Below are 12,500 nucleotides of genomic sequence, written 5' to 3'. Positions count from 1 at the left end.
CACACACACACACACACACAAACACCTTTTCGTGCAGGTTTTTGGAACACTCTGTGTCGCACTGCATATTAAACAGGCACATTAAACCGATCCCCATCTCTCCCCTCGCGCCCTGTCCTCCCCCCGCCCCCCCCCCCCCCCTCCCCCGCCCTCCCGCCCTCTCCCAGGCAGACAGTAAGATAATTACCCCGGCTCCACGGCCTCGTCAGCAGCAAGCTGGTGGTCACCCGGGTGGAGGTCCCCGTGACCGCTCTGAGAGCCACCGCTGCAGTGTGACGATATGCAGATCGGCCCCGTCTCCCGGGGGGACGACACCCAGAGGACAGGACGGACAGAACGAGACGCCCTGGAGCTGGGTTACACATCAATACATTGGGACATACTGTACCCCGAACACTGGTAACCCTGACAGCCAGACCATAATAGTTCTGCGCTGATTGGGATGGTTTGTCCATGTGGGTAATGAGATACAGTGTATTGTTGGTATTTCAGTAGTCTTGACTCAATGGATGTAGGTTTTGGGGATAAGCCATGTCATTCGTTTATTACTGCCCAATCAGTGGCGCTGATTCATGTGGTCAGCCAATCAGTGGGGTTGGAGATTCTCCCAGACCAACCTAGCAACCGCTCCACCGAAGATGATTGTAAATAATAATAATAAATAATGCATTTTATTTGAAGACACCTTTCGGAACCCCAAAAATCCATGAAATAATACAATTAACAGTTAAACAGTCAGTAGTGATTGGTTTAAAGAAAATGCAGTGTTTTTTACCTCGCTATCCCCGAACGGTAATGAGAAGATTGAGAACATTGCAGAAGATTACTAAGAAACATGAATTCACGCCCGTGTACTTAACGCCATAACGGGTTATGTGTGATTATGCATGAGTCAGAGACACGTCCTCCATACTTAGTTAACGTTAGTGACGTTAGGCTGACATGTCTAGCGTACGCTAAGCTCTGCTAAGAAGTGCCTTGTGACAGCTTTGACCCGGGCAATTCATACACACACACACACACACACACACACACACACACACACAGTAGACTACTACAGATTGGGGTTTTGACTTGCTACGACATCGTCTTCTGGAGGTTGGCTGGCAACAAGAATAGGATTAAGTGTTGAAAGAACTTCATTTGAGCTTTTTTAATGGAGCAGAATGTCTCTCCCCCCCTCCTCTCTCTCTCTCTCTCCCTCCCTCTCTCTCTCTCTCTCTCCCTCCCTCCCTCTCTCTCTCTCTCTCCCTCCCCTCTCTCTCTCCCTCCCTCTCTCTCTCTCTCTCTCTCTCCCTCTCTCTCCCTCTCTCTCCCTCCCTCCCTCCCTCCCTCTGTAATAAAAGCTGTAGCTGTGTGTTGTGTGTAATTGAGACTGGGTCTTGGCTGGAGCCCAGTCAGGGAGATCAACGTGCAGAACGCCTTCGACAAGCTCTGATTTGTTCTCTGGTTAAGACTGTTACACTCTAAACGTCTTTATTCGGTTATCAAGAGGACGGAATTGGACCCACTCAGCACCTCTCATTATCTCTCCCTCTCTCTCTCTCCCGTTCACAAAGCAATGTGTTTTTTAGCCATTAACTAAATGGCTCTGGCCGACTGGATTTGATTAGACGTCTCTCTCAGTCACCGCCTCCGCAGCGCGATCTACAGCTGGCTGTTGTGTCCAGGGCCCGAGGCCTCACACCTCAACCGACGTTTTCCAACTGCCGCTCTCCGCCCAACAGTCTGCCAGTATGGCTTCCCTGAGAACTCATGGAGCGCCGGTGCTCACGCAGTGTTCCAGACACGTCTCTGTGTCGGGGGGCTGTAATTGTAATTGCAGGTTTGAGCCGCGGGCGCGTTAGAGACAGGCGAACAGAAGGCGAACAGAGAGAGAGGTTTTTTACTCTAATTGCCGCCTTTAAATCTCAGAAGAGGGAAGATCTGAAGGAACGAGCAGACTGGGAGAGGAAAGGGGCGGACTATCGCATCAGTGTGTGTGTGTCTGTGTGTGTGTGTGTGTGTGTGTGTGTGTGTGTGTGTGTGTGTGTGTGTGCATGGCCTGCAGTGCTGCTGTTTGCTTTGGCGTTTGAGTGGGCTGCTGTGGACGCTCCTTACTGGACGACTACGGCGGTGCGGTTGTTTGTGTGTGTGTGTGTGTGTGTGTGTGTGTCCAAACGAGTGATCTCAGTCTGCTTCACTTGAACTGCGGGTCAACTGGTTAGTTTGAGTACGAGCTCTCTGTGTGTTCTTGATTCCGGGTTCAGGCTGTGTCTTCAGAAACACACACACACACACACACACACACACATACACACACACACACACACACACACACACACACACACACACACACACACACACACACACAGTGTCCTTGGCGACAGAGCCAGTGAAGCAGAGGAGTGTGTGTGAGACACGGGGGCTCTTTCTCTGGCCGGCCTCATGCATGCATGTCTGATGAGCTGGGAGGGAGGAGGGGCATTAGAGTGACCCAGAAAATCCCTCATCCCCATCCTGGCCTCAGCCCTCATCCCTCAGCCCCATCCTGGCCTTAGCTCTCAGCCCTCATCCATAGCCCCAGTCCTGCCCTCATCCCTCAGCCCCAGTCATGGCCTCAGCCCTCAGCCCTCATCCATAGCCCCAGTCCTGCCCTAATCCCTCAGCCCCAGTCCTGGCCTCATCCCTCATCCCCAGTCCTGGCCTCATCCCTCATCCCCAGTCATGGCCTCATCCCTCAGCCGCAGTCCTGCCCTCATCCCTCATTCCCAGTCCTGGCCTCATCCCTCAGCCCGTCCTGCCCTCATCCCTAGCCCCAGCCCCCACCCCTCTGCTCCCTGAGTGACTCCAGCAGAGCCCCACCCACTGAGAATGTGTCGGCGTGGTGTGAAAGGAGGATTCAGGGGATGATGGGAGACCGGAGGGGGCGGAGAGAACCTCGGTGGGACCAGGAGGTGTGACTTTTCGGGAGCCCCTGCCGAAAGCAAACCAAGGAGCACTTGTGTCAACATTCTGACGACGGTGACGCCCCACGACGGCTCCTGCTCAAACCCCTCCCCCCCCCCCTCTCTCTGGCTGCTTACGCCTTCACACGAAAACACACGCTGCAGAGAAAAAGCCTTTTCTTGTTTTTGACCTCGCTTGCACTTCTTGCGGCGTGCCGCCATTACAGTGGGCACTCTATCGCTCATCATGGCGTGTGGGTGGGTGTGTTTGTGTGGTTGAGTTTGAATGTTTGTGTGTGCGTGTGTCAGATGCATGTTCTCTCTATAGTCGGTGTTGCATGCTGGGAGTTGACCGGTGAATAATGGCCCATGGAAAGAGCCATTAAATAAAGCTCTGTCTGCTACAGTAATGACAACGCTATGAATCACACTGATAAGCAGAGCTGCAGTGAGTGCGTGTGTGTGTGTGTGTTGTTCCTCAGTGGGCAGTGTAATTATTGTCCTCCACCAAAACGAATAGAGAACACTCTTAACCCCCCAAACTCCATTCCAGCTTCGTTCTCTCAGATATCTGATCTCAGGGCTGGCTGCTGTGTGTGTGTGTGTGTGTGTGTGAGAGTGTGTGTTCATGCTTGGCACCGGGCTTGAGTCTCAGATCTCCGACCAGATGTTCCGTCTCTACGGCAACAAATGACTCTGGAAACTTTCCCACATGCTATCTGGAGCGGTCGACTCCGCCCCCCACTTCAAAACAACCAGGGGGCTAAAAATACCCCTCGACTCGGCCCCCAAGTAGCCGCCTCCGGACCGGGCCGTCTCTCATACCGAGCTAAGTGGGCCGACCTTCAGTCAACCCCGACCAATCCCCGGCTACGTCCCACCCTTCCACCCACACACTCACACACACACGTCTTCACAGAGCCGCCGCCTCCATCTCCCATGAGGCCGTGCGGTAAGAAACGAGCGAGTCGCCGGGGGCGTTCTGTGCGATAATATTTTATTTCAACTATACATGCCGTGTTAAAAAAAAATAATCAATCAACAGAAAATATCCTGAAAACAAAGACCGTCATCATTATTTACACATTCACAGTACAACTTTACAACATATCTACAAGCTCAAATACTCTGGAGAACATACAGCTGGTTGTGTGGCGCCATGTTGCACGGTATGCAAAACAAAACTGTCGACAAAGCCTGGTTGGTTTGCACGTACACACTGACCGAAATATAAAGGCTTCAATCGAGATTGCAACAGAAAAACCCAGTTCATATTGCAATGTACAAGGCAGCAGAGCACAGCCGGTGTGTGTGTGTGTGTGTGTGTGTGAGTCCAAACACTGGTTATAGCAGAGAATGACTGGCAGCCAAGTCTTCACCATACAATCATCATGTAAACAAAACGGGAAAAAAAGACTTTGGGCTTACCATGACAGGCAGCTGTTACCTCAGCGATAAAAGATAGTTCCCAAACCACCCAGATCATCACAAGACAGCGTTTCTCTCCGTCATGTAGAACTCTACACCCTGTACGACCGCTGCCCACCACAATGACCCCTTGACCTCTGAACACTTGGTTAGTAGGCCTACGTTGGTTAATAAAACCGGGCTTGTGCAGTGCTGTTGAGTGTTTAAAAAGCCGACTGTTAGCGTGTTGTAAAGTGAGGCCAGACTGCGTCCCGCTGTCAAACTAATACATTCACCACATGGCACCTCCTTTGTGTTCGACCGGCTCGCTTCTGCTGTTGGACCTCTATTCTTCTCTTTAGAACTTAGAACTCTGAAACGGAATGTGCGCCACTAAATTGGATCCCGACGCCAGTTAAATGTAGTCTAGGATTTGGGTGATTCTTTTCAAAACTGTGTACACTATGACGACATATTCAGGATTCGATTGACATTTTCAATATGACAGTATATAGATCATTCATTGAATAAGGCACACAATGCACAGATTCAGGTTGACTTGCCTAAAAATATTTATGCTAATATATGTATAATATGTACATGATCTCGTCATTACCAGCATGACTGATTAGGACGCGTCGGTAGATGTTGCTGTGATTGTACACTTGGAGAACAGGACGCTACAGACGAGCTACAGTACAAGCTAAGATGATTCTGGAGCTCGGAAAACACTTACTGCAAGTCGCTTTGGGTAAAAAGCGTCTTGCTAAATGTTCAATGTAGAACGAGAGTGACAGACACACAGGTTGGAAGGCGACTGGAGTGTTGAGCTTGAAAGGTGAACCGTCAACACACATCACTCTCGGAATAGAGACCAGGGTCCCCCGGCAACGTCGCAATCCATTTGTGTTGCGTCAAAATGTTATATTGGAATATTTTTTTAGTTTGTATGAAGAAACAAAACCAAAGCGAAACCAGTTTGCTCGAAACATTTCAATATACCAGTTTGAAAGAAAATGAAACCATTTTGAACACCGTTGCTACATTTCAAGAGAGGGTCTCTGCCAGCCAGCCTAGTCCAGTTGGGAGACAGAGGTCAGACAAAGGTCATAGTCCGGTCTCTTTGAAAAGACATCTTCCTTACGTGTCGACGAGCCTGTTTCTAACAGTGCATTGGCCTAGTGAAGAACTGAATCTGAGGGTCTGGTCTGGGCCCGTGCGATAACACACACCCCAAACACCCACGCGCGCGCACACACACACACACACACACACACGCCAGGAGGAGACATCCCGAGCTGAAGGATATAAATGCATCATCAGAAGCCAAAACACACACAACAAAGATCTTCATTTAAAACCAATAGCAGCAGTTGCGTTTAGTATACTAGAACCCAGTGAGATACAGATCCCCCCGTATTGTCGGCCAACTGGACCGTCCACTCCACACGCAGACGGAGACACGCGGCGGTTTACAACACGACCGCCAGGAAGCGGTCCCGACGTCGAGGAAAGAGCTACGGTGAAGAAGTCTCACGGTAAGGGCGGGGCACTCTGGCGCGTGAGCGACGGTGACACACCTAACGGCCCTGTGGCGCTAACAGCTGTTAACTCCCCGTCACCGTCCTCATCTGCAGTGACTTGTACGCTCCACCCTGCGTCTCCTCCCTCCTCCTCCCTCCTCCTCCTCCTCCGCCCCCTGCTGTGTAACCGATGCAGACACAGCTCTCCTCCTCTCTCTGCGGTTCACATTAGTGGGAAGACAGCGCTCGGTGGCAGTGACAAACGAGACCCATTCTTCAAGTATTCCTCTGTGCCGGACCATCGGCCACACGCCCACACACGCACACACACACACACGCGTAGGGGGGTGGGGCGTAGACCCCGTAGCGTTCCAGTGAGGCGCAGCGCCCCCAAGATACTGGGCCCGGAGGGGAGGGGGGGGGGGTCTGGACCAGGCCTGCATGAGATGGGAGATGGAGGGACAGGGAGCCCAAAAACAGCCTCCCGCATAGCATCTTTGGCCACATGTGATTTTTCCCTTTTAGCCGTGAACAAATGTGCGTGTCGGTCTGTTGGGAACACTCCCCCTCACACACACACACACACTCGGCCTCTCTCCCCCTCTCTCTCAGGGAGCGTCATTCAGAGTCTCTCTCGGCCGTCCGGCGGTCCCCCTAGTAGCTGTACTTGTTGACTACCCGCATCTGTGTCCTCAGCTCTGTCTGGGGGGTGAAGCCGTTGGGCTTGGGGGGCACGTCGGGCTTTAGCGACGGAGTCCGCTTGACCCCCGTAGTGCGGGGCAGCGAGCCGTGCCCGCTGTAGCTACTCTGCCGCGACATCGACGGGGGGTGGGGCGAGTGCGGCGAGTGCATCCCCATCGCCATCGCCCCGCCGTGGGAGTCCAGTCTGGACGGGGGCGTGGGGGGCAGGTAGCCCCCCCTGTTCATGCTGTGCTGGCGCGACAGAGACACGCCCACCGTCGCCCCGTTGGGCGAGGTGAGGCCCTTGGGCGGCGTCGAGAGGGAGTGCCTTTGCGAGGCGCTCCGGTGGAGGTGGTACCCCCCCCCGCGCTGACGCTCCAGGGTGCCCCCCATGCCCATGCTGCCCGTGGGCGTGGTGGGGGTGGAGGTCACGGGGACGTCCACCCTCTTGGTGGGGCTGTGCCTGGGGAGGGAGGAGGAGGGGGAGTACAGAGACGCCTCGCGACTGGGAACCTGTGGAGGCACCTCGGTTAGGGCCTCCATGGGTTCCAGCATGAGGTGCGGGCGCGGCCTGGGCCCCGGGGCCCCCCCTCCTTCCTGGAGGATGCCCTTGGGGCCCGCGCTCACGCCGGGGTCGTTGAGGTGCTTCAGCAGGTCGTTGAGCGTGTTCCTGGCGTCCACCGACCTCTTCTGCTCCTTCCTGCCGCTTTTGGTGTGGGCGTGAGGCGGCGTGCTCTGCTGCTCGCCGTTCTTCGGCTTCCTGTCCGAGGGGCGGGGCAAAGTGTCGTCGTCGTGGCCGCCGCCGCAGTCGTGCGTGGCGTTGGGGAGGACGACGGCGCTGGGGATGTGGGAGTGGCCCAGGGCCGGGTGGGGGTTGTGCGGGGGCGGCGGGGACGACGGGGGGAACTGGGGGCTCTTGGGAGCAGAGCCGGCCTCCTTGCGGGCGCCGTTGATCTTCCCGTGCGCCCTCTCCCATTGGTTCTTGATGGGCTGCAGGCCCTTCTGTTGCAGCACGGGCGTGGACTCCGGCGTGGGCAGGGCAGCGAGTTCCGGGGGCTGACAACCATCCCGGAGGATCATGGTCTTGGTGTCGCCGTTCGGCGTGTTGAGGTCCTTGTTCAGCAGGTTGGTGTAGAGCTTCGGGGAGTCCATGGTGTGCTGGTACTCCTACGGACGACAAGATGGAGTTTTAGTACACCGACCGATGCATCATGGGTACTTTGTGAGGACTTGGGTCGGTCGCTTCACTGTCTTGTCATTGTTATCATAGCGAGGTGTTGATGTGCGGGTTGGGTACCTTCACAGGGCTGTCGAAGAGGCCGTTGAGCTTGGCGAAGCTCCCGGTGGAGTCCGAGCAGGACGGGGCGGACTCGGCGTCCTTGTGGGCGCGCCGGGGCTTGTGCAGGAAGGAGTCCCGGTAGCAGAAGACCACCAGGCCGGCGAGCAGCGCCCCCAGGAGGAAGGCGGCGAACACGCAGGTGATGAGGATGTTCATGTGCACCATCTGGTTGGCCTCTCCCGCCTGGATCTCCCACACGCCTATAAGCAGACAGGGGATTGGTTAACGACCCTGACACGACCAATCAGAGCGCTGCGTACAGCACCCGGTCAGCAGGTGTGTGTGTGTGCGCATGTGTGTGTATACACTCAGCCATGCATGATCTCTGCCTTTACCCCCCAAAGGTAGCCTGTCAACTGTCGCCAAATCCAAGAAAAACATTAATCTAAGCGCTGAGTGATATGATTTCAGATTTACAGAAACATTCGTCTTTTACAAAAGTCAGAAGCGTAACCCGTAGAAACATGGTGAAAACTGTGGTCAGTTGACCACATCCAAGTCCAGTAAGATGCACCTATCAACAGGAAGTAGTGCGGTTAGTTTGAAGAGGGAATCTTTGACTGGTGCGTTGTTTCATATTATTCCATATTGACCGGCATGCATTTAATCAGAAGGGAATAAAAGGGCACCCCTATCTACGAAAGAAGCAGAGTGATTGTCCAGAAGGATCAGCCAAAACCATAGATTTCCCAGAGTGCTTGGCGGTGAGCGGAGCGGACTCGGTCCTAGGTGGCGTCTCTGGTGCTCAAGGTTTGTTAGTGACCACAGACATTAGTAGAGTTAGTCACCCAGGGTGGTGTTGGAGAGAGCAGGCCTGGAAAATGATCTACCAGCCAGGGTTAACCCCCCAACGCCGAGGGCCAGAGATCTATACTACTACACTAGCGAAACCAAGGCCAAAGGAAAGATTCTGAAGAAAGAAATATCGAACAAAGGCTTTAATGATTAGAAGTGTGGAAAAAAAGGTTGAAAGGAAGAACTAGAACATTTTCACCATGTAAAATAAAAAGGTTAAACAGATAATGTATATATAAATATGTGAAAAATATACAAATGCATGGAAACAAAGTTGAATGAAAGATAAATCATATGAAAGATGCAAAATAAGAGAAAGAAACATTTAATTCTGCCATATCAACTGATGGAACTCCTGGATAGCTGCCTATGTGTGTGTGTGTGTGTGTGTGTGTGATGCGCTTGTGTGTCTGTGCGTGTCTGTGTAAAAGAGAGAGAATGTCTGTGTGCGTGTATGAACGTGTGTGTGTGTGTGTGTGTGTGTGCGTGCGTGCGATGATGCGCTTTTGTGTCTGTGTAAAAGACAGAGAATGTCTTTGTGTGCGTGAATGTCTGTGTGTATGAACGTGTGTGTGTGTAAAAGAGAATGTCTTTGTGTGCGTGTATGAACTTGTGTGTGTGTGTGCGTGTATGACGTGTGCGTATGTGTGTGTGTGTGTGTGCGTGTATAAACGTATGTGCGTGTGTGTCTGCATGAACATGTATGAACGTGTGTGTGTGTGCGCGTGTATGAACGTATGTGCATGTGTGTGTGTGGGTGTTTGAACGTGTGTGTGTGCGTGTGTATGAACATGCATGTGTGTATGTGTGTGTGTGTGTGTGTGTGTGTGTGAACGTGTGTGTGTGTGCGCGTTGGCAGCTATCAGACAGCGCTCCATGCAGCAGCGTATGGTCTCTCTCTCCCTGCTGGCCTTACCCGCTCGGCCCCCTGGGAGAGACTCTAAAGAATGAGAGGTGCCCGGGTCGTCCTGGAGCACAAAGCCCGAGCCGTAGAGCTCTGGAGCGGGCCCGGCCTCGGACCCGGGGCCGGGGCTCTGAGTGGGGGTCATTACTGGGGGCTCTACGGGCCCAGTGGGCCGGCCAGTGACTGGCGCTGATGACAACTCCATGTCTGTGGTGACAAACAAATTGTTAACACACGGTGCACATGGATTAAGCATGTTAACAACCCAGATTAGTAGGCATGGCCAATGGGTTAGTCTTGCAGAACAAAACATATAGATTATAGATTATAATAAAGTTCAATTGGAGAAATAATTCTATGGTTAAATTATTATCACTATTTTCTTTCGATTCATGAATGATAAATTCAAGTCCAGTGATGCATTCGTGGATTAGTTTTGTTCAGACAGAATACGGTTGGAAGGGGGGAAAGGTACGAGCTGTCTCTACGTGGTCGACGGAGGACATTTCACACAGCAGTGGTGATGCCAGAGGGAAGAGGAGGGGCCGGGGAGGCATGCGGGAGGTAAACCAGGAAGTAAACAGGAAGTTATGAGTGAAGGGGAAGGAAGTGCATCTGCGCTGTTGCAGAGCGGGGAGCCTTGATGTCGCCATGTGACATTGCCGTGACGATGACGTTGACGATGACGATGGAGAAGACGACGGGTGATGAAGAGGGGTTTGTTAAACAGAAGGATGGGTGACCAGCAGCAGAAGGAGGAAGAGAGGGTTCGGAAATGCTGAACTCAAGGAAATAAACCATTTGAGTAAAAGTTCAAACTAACCAGAGGTTGGGTCGCCAAATGATTTGTAATCTGGCGCTGATGTAGTAGCCAAAAACGCTAAAAGAATTAAAAGAACAGGAAATCAGTATAAAGGAATTTCAAAATGATATCCAAAAATAACGACACCCTGGAAACTTAGAGAGTGCAGTTTCATAATAGAAAGAAAGTTAGAGCACTCTTCATCAGGGTTCTGCTCTGTTCTGCTCTAGTCCAGTACTCTGGAGGTTCTTCCCTTGGTTCTGCTGTATTCTAGTCCAGTACACTGGAAGTTCTCCCCTTGGTTCTGGTCTGTTCTAGTCCAGTACTCTGGAGGTTCTTCCCTTGGTTCTGCTTTATTCTAGTCCAGTACACTGGAGGTTCTTCCCCTGGTTCTGCTGTGTTCTAGACCAGTACACTAAAGGTCCTTCCCCTGGTTCTGCTGTGTTCTAGTCCTGCTTCTGCTCTGTTCTAGTCCTGGTTCTGCTCTGTTCTAGTCCTGGTTCTGCCTATCCTGGATCAGTCTGGGTCGGGCTCAGCGTCTCCGAAGGTGGGTGAACCCGACCCGGGGTGTGGGTCTGACCGGCCCGGCGCTGCCCGCTGGCCCAGGGTACGTCCATGTAGGTGCCCTCCAGGTGGCATTAGTAACAGGTTGGGCAGGTATGTGGATGTGTGTGTTAATACTGCAGACACGTGGAGACAGGTTACTGGTGTGAGTGTGCAGACTCATGGTGTGTGTGTGGGGGGGGGCCTGTGTGTGTGTGTGTGTGTGTGTGTGTGTGTGTGTGTGTGTGTGTGTGTGTGTGTGCGGTGTGTGTGTGAAGGTAGATGGATGGATGGATATGAAGGTCTCACCATGGCAGTCTCCCAAATGGGCAGTGTTACCAATCTCAACGTCTTGCTCATATCCAGACCTGAGAGAGAGAGAGAGGGAGAGGGGGGGGAGAGAGAGAGAGGGAGGGAGAGGGGGGGGGGAGAGGGAGGGAGAGGGGAGAGAGACAGAGAGAGACAGCGAGAGAGAGAGTTAACAGCCATGAACAACATTCCACCACCTCACATTCAACACTGGGGTGTGTGTCCTGTGCTGTGTGTCTGTGCTGGGTGTGTCTGTGCTGGGTGTCTGTGTGCTGGGTGGGTCTGTGCTGGGTGGGTCTGTGCTGGGTGTGTCTGTGCTGGGTGTGTCTGTGTGCTGGGTGTCTGTGTGCTGGGTGGGTCTGTGCTGGGTGTGTCTGTGCTGGGTGTGTCTGTGTGCTGGGTGTCTGTGTGCTGGGTGGGTCTGTGCTGGGTGTCTGTGCTGGGTGTCTGTGCTGGGTGTCTGTGCTGGGTGTCTGTGCTGGGTGTCTGTGCTGGGTGTGTCTGTGCTGGGTGTGTCTGTGCTGGTGTGGGTCTGTGCTGGGTGTCTGTGCTGGGTGTCTGTGCTGGGTGTCTGTGCTGGGTGTCTGTGCTGGGTGTCTGTGCTGGGTGTCTGTGCTGGGTGTCTGTGCTGGGTGTCTGTGCTGGGTGTCTGTGCTGGGTGTCTGTGCTGGGTGTCTGTGCTGGGTGTCTGTGCTGGGTGTCTGTGCTGGGTGTCTGTGCTGGGTGTCTGTGCTGGGTGTCTGTGCTGGGTGTCTGTGCTGGGTGTCTGTGCTGGGTGTCTGTGCTGGGTGTCTGTGCTGGGTGGGTCTGTGCTGGGTGTGTCTGTGCTGGGTGTGTCTGTGCTGGGTGTCTGTGCTGGGAGTGTCTGTGCTGGGTGTGTCTGTGCTGGGTGGGTCTGTGCTGGGTGGGTCTGTGCTGGGTGGGTCTGTGCTGGGTGGGTCTGTGCTGGGTGTGTCTGTGCTGTGTGTCTGTGCTGGGTGTGTCTGTGCTGGCGTGGGTGTGTTACTCACAGAACTCCAGGCATGATCCGCTCACAGGAGCCGTGCGGAAGCCAGCCACAGTAGGGGTCCCTGGAGGCTACACAGGACCTGGACACACACACACACACACACACACACACACACACACGTTAGAGACCACCAACACAGCGTCACACCACGTGTGGTTAACCAGCCCTGGGAGGATGGAGAGTGAGTCTGACTGAATATTAACCTCAGGGAAGCTCTGTTTACGACTGCTCTGTTTATGACAGTCAGAGAAGCACAGTAAA

The 12,500-nt window shown here is 53.4% G+C and overlaps 1 protein-coding gene across 2 annotated transcripts in view; it reads right to left on the bottom strand.

Annotated features, from left to right (window-relative positions):
- Positions 1-6,511: 6,511 nt before the first annotated feature.
- The window catches only part of sema6d (semaphorin 6D), a gene marked incomplete at both ends in the record, with an annotated part of 13,644 nt that continues 7,655 nt past the window's right edge, over positions 6,512-12,500 (bottom strand). The window contains 6 exons of one of the 2 annotated variants that reach the window (XM_084437103.1): positions 6,512-7,705; positions 7,836-8,077; positions 9,589-9,783; positions 10,400-10,456; positions 11,231-11,289; positions 12,241-12,318. In XM_084437103.1, the coding sequence (XP_084293229.1) occupies positions 6,512-7,705; positions 7,836-8,077; positions 9,589-9,783; positions 10,400-10,456; positions 11,231-11,289; positions 12,241-12,318 (1,825 nt within the window). The remainder of the gene's footprint in view (positions 7,706-7,835; positions 8,078-9,588; positions 9,784-10,399; positions 10,457-11,230; positions 11,290-12,240; positions 12,319-12,500) is intronic. The other variant, XM_084437104.1, reaches the window with a different exon arrangement.

The sequence above is a fragment of the Borostomias antarcticus genome, assembly GCF_949987555.1.
Source record: "Borostomias antarcticus genome assembly, chromosome: 4".
In the NCBI taxonomy this organism is placed as follows: Eukaryota; Metazoa; Chordata; class Actinopteri; order Stomiiformes; family Stomiidae; genus Borostomias; species Borostomias antarcticus.
Note: the sequence above shows the minus strand (reverse complement) of the source record. Positions and strands in the feature narration are given on the sequence as shown.